The sequence below is a fragment of the Lygodium microphyllum genome, chromosome 10 (genome assembly GCF_053477565.2).
Source record: "Lygodium microphyllum isolate KBCC chromosome 10, Lygodium_microphyllum_v1.1.10, whole genome shotgun sequence".
Lineage (NCBI taxonomy): Eukaryota > Viridiplantae > Streptophyta > Polypodiopsida > Schizaeales > Lygodiaceae > Lygodium > Lygodium microphyllum.
Window position 1 is genome coordinate 161424737 of NC_141144.1, and position 12373 is coordinate 161437109.

The 12373-nt window shown below is 40.7% G+C and overlaps 1 protein-coding gene across 2 annotated transcripts; it reads left to right on the top strand.

The window, feature by feature from the left end:
- The first annotated feature begins 699 nt into the window (after positions 1 to 699).
- On the top strand, positions 700 to 5732 carry LOC148030727 (pentatricopeptide repeat-containing protein At5g27110-like). Of its 2 annotated transcripts, XM_087687072.1 has the most exons (2): positions 700 to 3177; positions 3270 to 3404. In XM_087687072.1, exons 1-2 carry the CDS (start codon positions 799 to 801, stop codon positions 3276 to 3278), a joined length of 2388 nt encoding a protein of 795 aa, XP_087543198.1. In that variant the 5' UTR covers positions 700 to 798; the 3' UTR covers positions 3279 to 3404. The 2 variants fall into 2 exon arrangements, with proteins under 2 accessions (XP_087543198.1, XP_087543197.1); XM_087687071.1 differs by having other exon boundaries at positions 700 to 5732.
- The last annotated feature ends 6641 nt before the right edge of the window (positions 5733 to 12373 follow it).

Consider the following 12373-nt stretch of genomic DNA (forward strand, 5'->3'; position numbering starts at 1 on the left):
GAGCCCCGGTCATCTAAGTTTACAGAATCCACCGTAAAACCTCACGGAATCCACCGTGGCACGGAATCCACCGTGGAATATGCCTCCTGGCATCAGAAGATGGCCCGGTGGTGGTGACTGAGGCGGCCTGGTGACCCACAGGTGTTTGCAACTCGGCGAAGACAAACATGAATACCCAGAGGTGGCTCTTGTTCGGCCCGTAGGTGGCTCTTGGGCAGCCTAGAGGGAGCCCACAGGTGGCTCGTAGGTGGCTGGAGTGTGCACAGAGAGAGAGAGAGAGAGAGAGAGAGAGAGTCGAGTGTGTTGCTCCCTTTGCTGCTGCTATTTGTGCTCTCATGAGCCACCTTTCCACCACCATCCCATCACTTTCACCGTTCCATCTTTCCCATCACTAAACCAATTCAAATTTGGTTCATTTCGGGATCTACAGGTTTGGGGGCTCTCTAGTGCTTCAGCGCCCCTGAAGCTATAGCTCAAATAATAAAGTAGTATAGAGTAGCTTGAGCGACATGTAGAATAAGATCATTTCTCTTCAAAGTGCTATCGAAGCTGGGTTTGCTTTATAGTGGAGTAGTGTAAATATACAAATTAAAATTATTATATATTAAAAGAATAACTCCATTAATCATAACGTTTATGAAACAAACAAAAAGATTAATCTCCGATCTTGGGCAGAGACTTGAGAGGGGGGGGGGGGGGGGGACGGGGGGAAGGATGAAGCATCAGTGGATCCTCGCGTGAGGCTTTGTGTGCAGAACCGTCAAGAAACCATGTCTGCAGCAGTTGCAGGAAGAAGCCATGCAAGCACAGCAGCTCATCATCTTGTTACAGAACTGCAGACAGACCAAGAACCTTAATGAAGCGGTGCGGCTTCACACATACATGCGCCAGCATGGCCTCGAATCCCACCCTGTGCTTGGCAATCACCTGGTGCCCTTACTCGTGGATTGCGGCCGCTGTCAGGATGCTGAGGATGTCTTCAATAGGTTGTCTCACCGCACCGAGTACTCGTGGACGTCCCTCATCTCCGGTTTCGTCTGTGCTGCGGATCCGCAACGTGGCTTTGCGCTGTACTGTGACATGCGAGAGGAAGGAGTTGTGCCTCCTACCAAGTTCACGTACCTGGCCCTGCTCAATGCCTGTGATATGCTGCGAGATGTGGAGAAAGGTCGGGGGATACATGCCGAAATAACTAAAAGGGGAATGGAAAAACAGCTTTATTTAGGCAGCACACTGGTGGATATGTACACCAAATGCAACTCATTTGGAGAAGCGTGTCTAGTGTTTGATGGGCTTCCCACTCGCAATGTAGTATCGTGGAATGCAATCATTGCAGGATATGCAAATCGTGGCCTTAACAAGGAAGTACAGAGGTGTTTTCAGCAAATGCAGCTGGAAGGCACATCTCCTGATTCTGTGACTTTCGTTTGCAGCTCAAAAGCGTGTGGCACAGCAGGAGCTTTACATACAGGCCATAGTGTGCATGCCGAAATAACGAAAAGGGGATTGGAAACAGAGAATTATGTGGGAAACACTCTGGTTGATATGTATAGCAAATGCAGCTCTGTAGCAGAAGCACATAAAGTTTTTGATGATCTGCAAGTTCAAGACAGAATTTCATGGGCTTCATTGATGGCAGGGTACACTGAACTTGGGCTTGCTGAGGAAGCAAGGAATTATTTCCAGCTGATGCGGCTGAGAGGCATGTGCCCTGATTCTGGCATATATGTTTGCAGCTTGAAGGCCTGTGGCATCTTAGGAGATTCAGAAATGGGCCAAGGCATGCACTCCGAACTAATTAAAAGAGGGCTTGAGAGGGATGCCAATGTAGGCAACACAATCATGGATATGTATATGAAATGTGGGTTTCTAGCAGATGCATGGCAAGTGTTTGATCAATTGTTAGTTCGAGATGCAGTCACATGGAATGTTCTCATTTCAGGATTTTCTGAACTTGATCTTGGCGAGGAGATCCTGAATTTTTATCATCAAATGCAACAGGAAGGTATGTCTGCTGCTGATGCTATCACATTTGCTTGTACTGTGAAAGCTTGTGCTTCCTCTGGTGATATAAAAACAGGCCAGATATTACATACTGAGGTAGTTACTAAGGGACTGGACAGGGAGCTTCATGTTGGCAGTTCATTAGTGCAGATGTACACCAAATGCGGATTGCTTGTAGAGGCATGCCAAGTGTACAATGAACTACAAGCTCCTGAGCCCTTCTCATGGACTGTGTTGCTTGCCAACTATGCTGAGCATGGCCTTAGTGAGGATGCTGAGAAATTATTTCAACAGATGGAGTGGGGGGGAAACTGCTTTGATTCCGGCGTGTTTGTCTGCATTCTTAAAGCATGTGGGAGTGTAGGAGCTTTTGAAAAAGGGCAAGAGATACATGCTGAGATTATTAAAACAGGACTTGAAAGGGATACACATGTTAGCAGCACACTGGTGGATATGTACGCCAAAGGTGGGTTAATTTCAGAAGCACGCCAATTATTTCAGAGCTTGCCAGAGCGAAATGCAGTCTCATGGAATGCCTTACTAACAGGATATGCTGAATATGGTCTTGTTGAGGAAGTGAGGTACTGTTTTAAACAGATGCAACATGAGGGTGTCACTCCAGATTGTGTCTCCTTTATTTGTAGCTTAAAAGCTTGTGGCTCCACAAGTGACCTACAAACAGGGCAACTTCTACATGCTGAATCCACCAAAACTGGATTTGAGAGGGACCTCTATGTGGGAAACTCCCTGGTTAATATGTATACCAAATGCAGCTCTCTTAGAGAAGCATACCATGTGTTTGGTCAGCTGCCAGCTCAAGATACTGCTTCATGGAATGCATTTATTACTGGTCACGCTGAACAAGGGCATGATGGAGAAGTGCTTAACTGTTTCAAGCAGATGCAGGTGGAAGGGGCAACCGTAAGCCCTGTCTCATTCACACTGTGCTTGAAAGCATGTGGGTCCACAGGGGCCTTAGAAACAGGCCGAGAAATACATGCTCAGATCAAAAGGTCAGGATTAGAAAGAGATCTTGTTTTAGGCAACACCTTGATAGATATGTATGGAAAATGTGGCTCTATTGCCGAAAGCCAAGAAGTCTTTGACAATATGCTCATGCGAGATCTCGTATCATGGACTGCAATGATAAAAGCATACAGTGAGAACCATGAAGTAAGTATGGCAATTCAATGTTTTGAGGACATGAGAGAACAGGGTGTGAAACCTGACTCTGTATTGTTTGCCTGTCTTCTTGCTGCATGCAGCCATGCTAGTCTAATTGGTAAGGGTCAACACTATTGGAAGTTGATGACAGAAGAATATGAGATTGAGCCAACTATGGATCATTACTCTTGTATTATTGATCTGTTTGGAAGATCAGGGCATGTTTATGAAGCAGAAAGATTTCTTGCAGCCACAAGGTGTCCTCCATCCAGCTCAATCGTAATGTCTCTGCTCAGTATGTGCAAAATTTATGGGGAAGTAGAACTGGGGCAGAGATGCTTTCAGCAACTCATAGAGATGGATCTACAAGATTCATCTGCATTCTTGCTGATTTCAGACCTCTATACCAGTGCTGGAAGGTGGCATGATGCAAAGAGAGTAGAGGAGATGAGGCAGCATGCAGGGGCAATGAAAAAGCCTGGTAGCGCTTTGTTAGAGGTGAACAAACTTCTCCAAGAATTTGTAGTTGGTATTCACCGAAGTGAGGGTGTACTAATAGTAATGAAAGACTCCCTTTTCAGAAATGAAGGTTATGTTCCAAACTTAGATCTGATCACACAGGAGGTAACAAGAGCCTCCAATTCTGTACAGAACTTATTTTTATGTTCATCAGGTCACAAAAACAACAGTATGTGCGGTAAACATCTAAGCCTGTGCAAGGACTCCAAAACTGGGCAATTTCTCAAATAAGAACATTGACTAACATATTAAAATTTCATTCACATCTATATAAAAGCAATTCTACAGCATGCAGCACAAGAACGCTGGGAAATAACATAACTGTGCAGCCTTGAGAGTTGACTTTTACAGTTATACAGGCTCCTTTCTCAATCAGTGTGCTTCACAAGTCAATGACTCCAGCTTGTGATGTCTTCCAAGTGACCAAGCCAATCGAGATAAGGACTGCAAAGAAGTATAACACGTAACACAGAAGTCGACCATGCGCATGATCAGAGTAAGGAGAAAAGTGTTTGTCCTAGCCCATGTTGAACGGAGTCCTTATCAATCATAAAGATCCTTCGCTTCTTGTTTAATGAAGTGTTACATTGACATTAGAAGAAGCTGCAGCGTATTATGTTGTTGCATTTTGACTTTGCCACAGTTTCTGATAGAGGCCTGTGAAGCAATCTCTAGATGCCGAATACTTAAATTTGCCACAAGAGCTTCAAGAAAGTTGGTTATGGTTATGTGGGGGTTCTAGGGGAGCTCTCTCTTCCAGCTTGATGGCCCCAAAGAAATGGGGGAGTGTCCACAATAACCAACACTCGTTGGACTGTTTAATGATAAGCCTGAAGAATGGCTAGCTTACAAGTACAGCAATATACAAAATGCAAATGCCGAGCTATACGGTCAATTTTGCGTGGTGGTAGAGCAAGTGGCTTGTCTGTCAAGTACAACGAGGGGGGTGCAAGTGACTGGTTGGATCGCAAACACACCACACGCATTGCTGACACCTTTCATAAATGGGAGTTGCAGTCTCCTGCCATCTTTGCCCTTCTATGTAGCTGCCTTTCCAAGTGAGAATTCCCCAAGCCAAACCCTCTAGCCTAGCCATGCGAACTCAAACAAAGCATACTTAACCAATAAAATTGTAAGTCACTACATTGATTATTGAACTTGAGAGATAGGCATGCTCACTCTACACTTGCATAAGAGTTGCACCATGCCCAAGGATATGGACTTGTAAGTGTGCTCTAAGGACTTCAGGTTTGCATGGCCACACGTGTCCAAGTCGTAGAGAGAATGCAAAAAGGAAGAGAGCATGAAAAGAAAGAGAGAGAACACAAAAAAGAGGAGAGAGAATTTCTCATGGACTTGTCTCCAATTGACAAATCCATTGAACTCTTGCAAGTTCATAGACTATCCTTAGTTTTGGACGGTACTCCATCGACTTTGTAATTACTAACACACAAGTTGCAGTACTTAAAAGTGTGCAGGTCACACATGCTATAATCTCTACTCCATGGATATTAAAGGTGGTGGCAGTTAGTGGCCTTTAAAGCCAGGATCTACCAGCAGTGCATAAAGGAGCCGACGGGTGCAAAAGTAGTAAAGACTACCTAGCACGACACATGGGTAGAGAAAATGTCACTCCATGCAATGGCCTATATAAAGGAAGGGATCGAATCATTGTTGTGGTTCTTTAAGCATATGCCTAGACCTAGAGGTCAAGTATCAAAGGGTTCTCTTGATTCACTGCCATATCCTTCTCAAGTCCCTTCTACTAGTCTCTCTTGATTGGCATTGTGAGTGCTCTTTATCAACAAGAGCCTATATTGTATCATCTATAGTCACTGCCATATCCTTCTGGAGTCCCTTTTGCTAGTCTCTCTTGATTGGCATCATGAGTGCTCTCTATCAACAAAAGCCTATATTGTATCATCTACAGTCACTACATTTGGTAGTAGTATTGCCTTGGTCTTGTATCTTGCATGTGTTTAGTATTTATGATCTTGCACTAGCTATTCGCCAAGCCTTGTGTTGTGATTGTATCAATCTCTCATAGTTGTATTATCCTTATTTCATCAATATCTTTTGGATTGATCTTTGAGAACATTTGGTGTTTGATCCCTTTGCTGTGATTATGCCTCGCTCTGCAACCCGGATAGTGACTTGGCGAAAGTGATGTTAGTGTCTACCTGTGTCGGTTCTTTTGAGTACACTTATCATCTATCTTGTGGCGGTAGTGCTTGGACAACTGATTACAATGGACTCCTCAACTAGAATAAAATTGGAGTTATCATCTACAAACATTTGAGACTAGAAGCATTAATTATCCACAAGACTCAACCACCTTGTGCTCCTTTCACTACCTTCTTGTCATCAGTAGCCCTTAGTAGAAATTGCTTATTCTTAATATTGTCTTTAACAAGCTCATCAATTAGTATTAAAGTCATTAATAGACCCATTTCTACTAAGGAATCAACCAATAAATACAAAGGCAAAGATGAAGATAAAGTCATTTCAAAGATGAAGGCTTTAAAAAATCATATATCGAAGAAAAAGAAGATGAGGGTGTCCAAAAGGTACTAGAGATTTGTCACATCTACAACCAACCCTTTTCCAAGCTTGATCTTTAAATTGCAAGTCAACTTGTAATAGAGGGTTTCCTATATTATTCATGTTTGCCATTTGGTACAAATACAACCCCACATTATCGATCATGTTTCTTTCTAATAAATATATAGTTGTAAAGGAGCTAGACATTACTTTATAGCTAGGAGTAAAAGTGTTGGGCTCGATGTAGGCATGTTAGGTGTATCCAAGTGGAAGGATGATGACTAGCATGTAGTTTCATTCAAAATGTTCAAGGACCTACATGAGAAGCTTACATAGAGCCCAATAAAATATTTAGCTTTAAAGTTAATAAGTAAGAGCTTCATCTCAAAAGGGAGATCCATGATCTTAATTAAGCATAATTAGAATGATTCACTTTCCAAATATATCAACAAAATGGGAAGTATAATGAGTCGTTTGGATGGGATAGATGTCAAGATCTTTAAGAAGCATCTCATTCCTATGTTGATGGTTAGTTTATCAAAAGAATACAACATAATTGAGGAGATACTCAAGAATATGAAAGTTGTCCCTTTGGACAATTGTATATCAAATCTGTTTTTGAAGGAAAAAGAACTCATAGAGACTTTTGTGCCACCCGATTCCACCTAGAGGGTCAAAATGAATGTATTTGTATGCATGCACATCTCAAAATAAATTGTTTGTGATAAGTTTGCACAAGGATTGGCTTGTGCTGGGTTCTCTGCCTGAGATTGAGATCTCAAAAGGACTATGTAAGTGCATGGCATGTAAGATCGTGCACATGTTAGGTGCATGATTGGGTCTATCATATACATTTCTTGAACATTTGGGGTTAAAAAAAGATGGGTTAGATTCACTTGAGCAATTGGTGCTCAAATGAACATTCTATATACATGCTGACATGCATATGGTGGACTAGATGTGTCTAGTCATGTAGACACTCCAATATAGCATTGAGGGGGAGTGTTGGGAGGTAGCAATTGCGGTCATGCAATGCTACGTCAATCAATGGGTGACAAGGTAAATTAAATACCTTGCTTAAGAGGGGGTGTTGAGAATGTAAGCTTTGGTGTTTGTGTGTGTATATATGTGAAAGCACTCTATGTGCTTAAGATTGTATGGTGCATGAATATGGATGAGAGATGTGGTGTAAAGTGTGCCACATAGGGCACACATGTAAAGTGTGGGTTGTATGGTGTCACATGGGGACACATTGAAAGTGTGAAGGATCATTGATGGAGTATCTCCTCCTTTATATATGTAAGTAGTCTATGCAATGAAAGACAAGAGAGAACATTTGAGTGTGTATATTGTGTGATTTTTCTATCTTTAGTCATGGAGTTCCTTGTCTATTACAATCCAACATAATTATGTGCCAATCATTTTGTACACACCATGATCAACCTCACATTGAGATTCTTGACAAACTTTTTCTTGCATGATCAACCTTCCTCAATAATTTCCTTAGTGTGAAAAATGGTCTAATGTGTTATATCCCTATCTAAAACCAAGATGACCTCAACCTTACGCCATGCCTCTCACCCAATTTCTCAAGACTTGCTCCAAAATAGATCCATTTATCTAATCTAGCATGTGGCCAATCATAATGGTCTTGTAATTTCTAGGTATCATAGGATCTCCTCTTAAATAGTGGTATAATTGTATGATTTGACCATCTAGCTAAAAATCCCTCACAAATTGTCCTATTGAAAATACAAGCAAGCACTGGTTCTAGAATGTCATAAGCATGTGCAAAGTGATTTGCCTTAAGCCATCATGATCATGAGCTATCCCATTCTTTAACCTCCATATGGCATGTTTCACTCTCTTCTTTGTGAAAAAACTACATTGTGTTAGTCTAGAAACCGAGGGAAGAGACATAGGGTCCTGATGTGGAATGTCATATAGCTTGCAAGCATATCCATGCAAGTCACATCAAGTCGAGTAATTTGTATCAATAGGCATATGGCTCTCACGAAGTCTTCTTCTTTCCCATTTTCTATCGTGTCCCAAGAACATACAATACATCTTAGTTTCCAATTTAGATAAGTATTGAAGAGAGTGCCTGAGCATGCCTACATGCGCATACACTAATGTTGGGTCAAAGCTGTGCTCGACGATGGACAAGTATGGAGCTCCTATTGTTTCAGGAGTTTGACCATCTGATGTGGACTAGCTCATACCTAGTCTCTCACTTCCCTATCAAAACCATTGGCTATCCTCACAAGTAGCAATAGCAACAACCAATAGTACCAAGATTGTAGTAGACACACCTTGAGTTCACTCATCATTGTAGTCTCTCATAAGCTAAAGGGTGTCTAACAATCCTTGTGCAACAATCTTATTTTGCAAGCTCTCGATCCAAGTGCTCTTACCATTAAGAGGCTTAGGTTGCAATTGGGTATGGCCCCCACTATCCCCGCAGCTAGACCATCATGAGTAGAATGTAGGGATAAGTGAAGAGAAGCGAACCATCAAGCGCTTCATGCCATGCCCCTTGCACTCTCACGGTTGACTCTCTCCCTTTCCTTCACTCTCCCTCTCTCTCACACTTTCTCAATAGTACTCAAGCATTCAAAGCAGTGGAAGTAGAAACTTAAAGAAAGAAAGCTCACACAAAGTTGGCACACACTTGAATGACATGTTCCATTATCTTTCCTTCCTTCTATATATCCTTTTGAGGGCTTTCACTTTGTTCCTTGGGCATAAGATATTAGGAGCTACGTGGGACTCTACTCACAAAAATATTACAATTGCATGTGAGTGAGCTCGACTCGACTTTTATAGATCACATTATTCAACTTACATTTGTTGATGTGAACAAAAAGTTATGAAAAATTTAATCCTTTCCAATGTTGGGAATTCCCTTATTTCTCCATTTGCATCTAACTTATGATGGGGTTAACATTACCCCCTCCTAGATATCTGCTTATCCCATCGCGCATGTCCTAGGGATGGGACGTCACGAGGAGCACTTTGATGATTAATTTGGCATAGTTATCGATGACATTCACAAATTTGGATGTTGCTGAGGGTGTGTGGTTGTGTGTTAACAGCTTGAGACAAGGTCAAGGTTTACCTACCATTGCGAGAGGACATAGGGCCATTGATGTTGAGGGATCCTTGATGTATGATGTATTTGTAAATATGCTAGTGCTCTCTTCTAAGGGTTTTGTCTATCTCATATTAGCTATGGTTAGTGCTTGTTCTTGTGCAACTAGGAGTTGGGTCAAATTTCAATGAGAACTGATTTGAAAGCTGAAATTCAAGTGCAAAGGAAGCCCGACCCATAAAAGAGGCATTTTTCATGTAAAATGAAATGGTAATAGATGAAAAAGTTGAATTTTTTCTAGATGCATTTTGAAACCAGGAATCCAATGCGTGTTCATTTGTCAATGGGAGTCCATTTGACCTCCCATTTAATGACCACAAAGTTTGGCGCTATAAAGTAGCTACTAGATTCAGAAGCCAAAAAGCATGTGATGGAGGCTAGGATGATATATTTTGATGCCAGAAAGCCATTCTTCCAGTCAAATTTTGATTCTAAGGCTGTTTTGCCCCTACGTTGGGCAAAACCACTTCGGGCCAAGTGTGAAAAGGCCAAAGTTGAACTAGATAACTTAGTGGCTTAACTTTAACATGATTAAAAGAGAGCTTATGCTCAAAAAACTCATGAGAGAGGGGGGGGGGGGATGGCACATTTCCATTTCTTTTTCAAGCAAAGCGTATGTTTTTTTTAGTGTCCCTTCCTCCCATTGAAAATATCAAAAGTAGTTTCTATTGCTAGCAGAGGTATGGAACCCCATTAAAAAAATAGTTTTTTGCAATTGTAGTAATATTCTTCCTCCTCTTAGGCATTGGATCCATCAATTTCTCACTCTCCGTCACTTCAAACTACATGCAAAATGATGTAGCAAATGAAGAGATCTATTTCAGTCTTTCTCTCTCCTCTTTGTTCCTTGTTCATATGGGTGTGTATGAGAGAGAGAGGAAGGACTAATGTGATGAATCATGGATAAAGGATGCCTTGGAAGCATAATGGCACATAGATTGGGCGATTTGAATGCTTCAATGGGAGGCTAGAGAATAGCAATAGCGGATCCATTTTCTCGAAATACGAGACATACATACGAAAAATTCGAGTAAGTGACCTTATGATGAATAGTTAGTGCATATGATGGCAATATGATTGCAAATGACGAAAATCTATTTGTTGATATCTAAAATTTTAAAAATTCATTTATTTTCCTTCTCATATGTTAAAAATAATAAAACTACAAAACTCGAAACACGAGATTTAATAAAAGTGATTTTATTCTTGGGTTATAGAGATCAAGTGATGTTCATATGGCAGGAAAATGAGTATGTTGATGGATAATACTTCACATAAGTCATAAAAATAAAAAAAATCATAAAAAGTAATAATTTATGTAGATATAAATGAAAAAATTCATAAAAAATAGTAAAATGAAGAGAAAAAATTGATTTAGTGCGTTAAAAAATTACTTAAATTAGGAGAATATTTGTGATTATATAATGAAGGTAAAAAATGAGGGTTTTTCCTTAGTTTGCCTTTATTTATATATTAAAGTGTATGTTTAGAGCTTGTTTCTATGAAAAATTATCACGAAATCTCCCTAGATTTTTGTAAGCAAATAAAATGTAAATGCTAGGAGGTGTAGAACTGAAATGGAAAGATATTGTATTAAATTGTTGGATTCTCTGCATATCTTAGAATATAGACCGTGGTTTACATAAGTTTTAAGGGGTTCAATAGCATAGGTTAGCTCGGTGCTTCTTACATCCTCGGAAGTCCAAGATGGAAAAGCCAAAATTGGAAATGGAAGAGAGTCCCAAGGTGATAAAAATGGAAGAGAGAGACACAATTATGAAAAAATTTGAAGACATGAAGTGCAGGAAAAAGACTTGAATGTAAAAGAAAGCACACAATAATAAGCACACTGTAATGTACTAGCAAGAAAAGTGCTGCACACATTGTAATTCATTTTGTAAAGGAGAGTTAGGCTCTCTTTCATGAAAATTGTAAAGAATGAGAGGCGTGGGTTGAGGCCTACGCTAATAGGAAGGAGAATAAAAGAGAGCGAGGAAAGGACAAAGGCTAGAACAAAAAGGGGGAAGGCTACCCAAGGAAGGGATAAGGGAATATATAAAAGCCAAGAAATGAAGAAAAAGGCTAGAACAAAAAGGGGGAAGGCTACCCAAGGAAGGGATAAGGCATATATAAAAGTCAAGAAATGAAGAAATAAGCTCATTCTTGTGTGTGGCCAAACCTGCTCTCTTCTTGTCTCACTACATTGGTGTGTGAAAGAGTACACATGGCTATGTGAGAGGTAGCCATAGCTCTCGGCTTGAAACACTTGAAGAAAAAACGGTCCATGGGTCTTGGTGGTTTGCCCACTAGGGTAATGAAATTTTGGTTCCATTGTTGTCAGGACCAATGGATTCAAGATTGAGTGCTTGTGCACTCCAAATCGAGTGATGAAGTAAGAATTCATCTCCGAAACGTCACTTGGTCTTATGTAGGAATTAAGGGAGTTGAAGGTTATTCAATCTCTTTTGTGGGCTAGTTTAGGTTTAGGAAGCTTTCTGTGTATTGGTTAGAGTAGAAGTTGTGTAGTTTGATCAGATTTGAGGCATTAAGGTGTGGGAAATAAGTAAAAAGAAGGAAAAGATAACTCTCTAGAATAACTAGGAAATAGGGAAATAGGGGAAGAACGGAAATAGATTTTTTTATATCCACGGAGGAAAACAGAGTATGAGGGGAGAAAGAGAGAACACAAAAGGTAAAAAAAAGGGAAGAGAGAGCTCATTTACATTCAGTGAGATAGAGAGAGAGAGACAAGGAGTGACAGGTCTACAGGCAACAACATCTATGATCCTTGCCATTGCCACATTCAGCCTTCGAGGTATGTTTTGAACCCTTTTTGCTAATTTTTGCATTGTTCTGGGATCTTGGGTGCATTAAAATAGTGAGCATTAAGCCATAAAAAATGATTTTTTGCAATTCGATGGGTTTTTGGGCGCCGCTCTGATGATGGTGGCAATCGTAGGCTGCAGATGGCCAAGTCGTGACTTGGGTTGGACG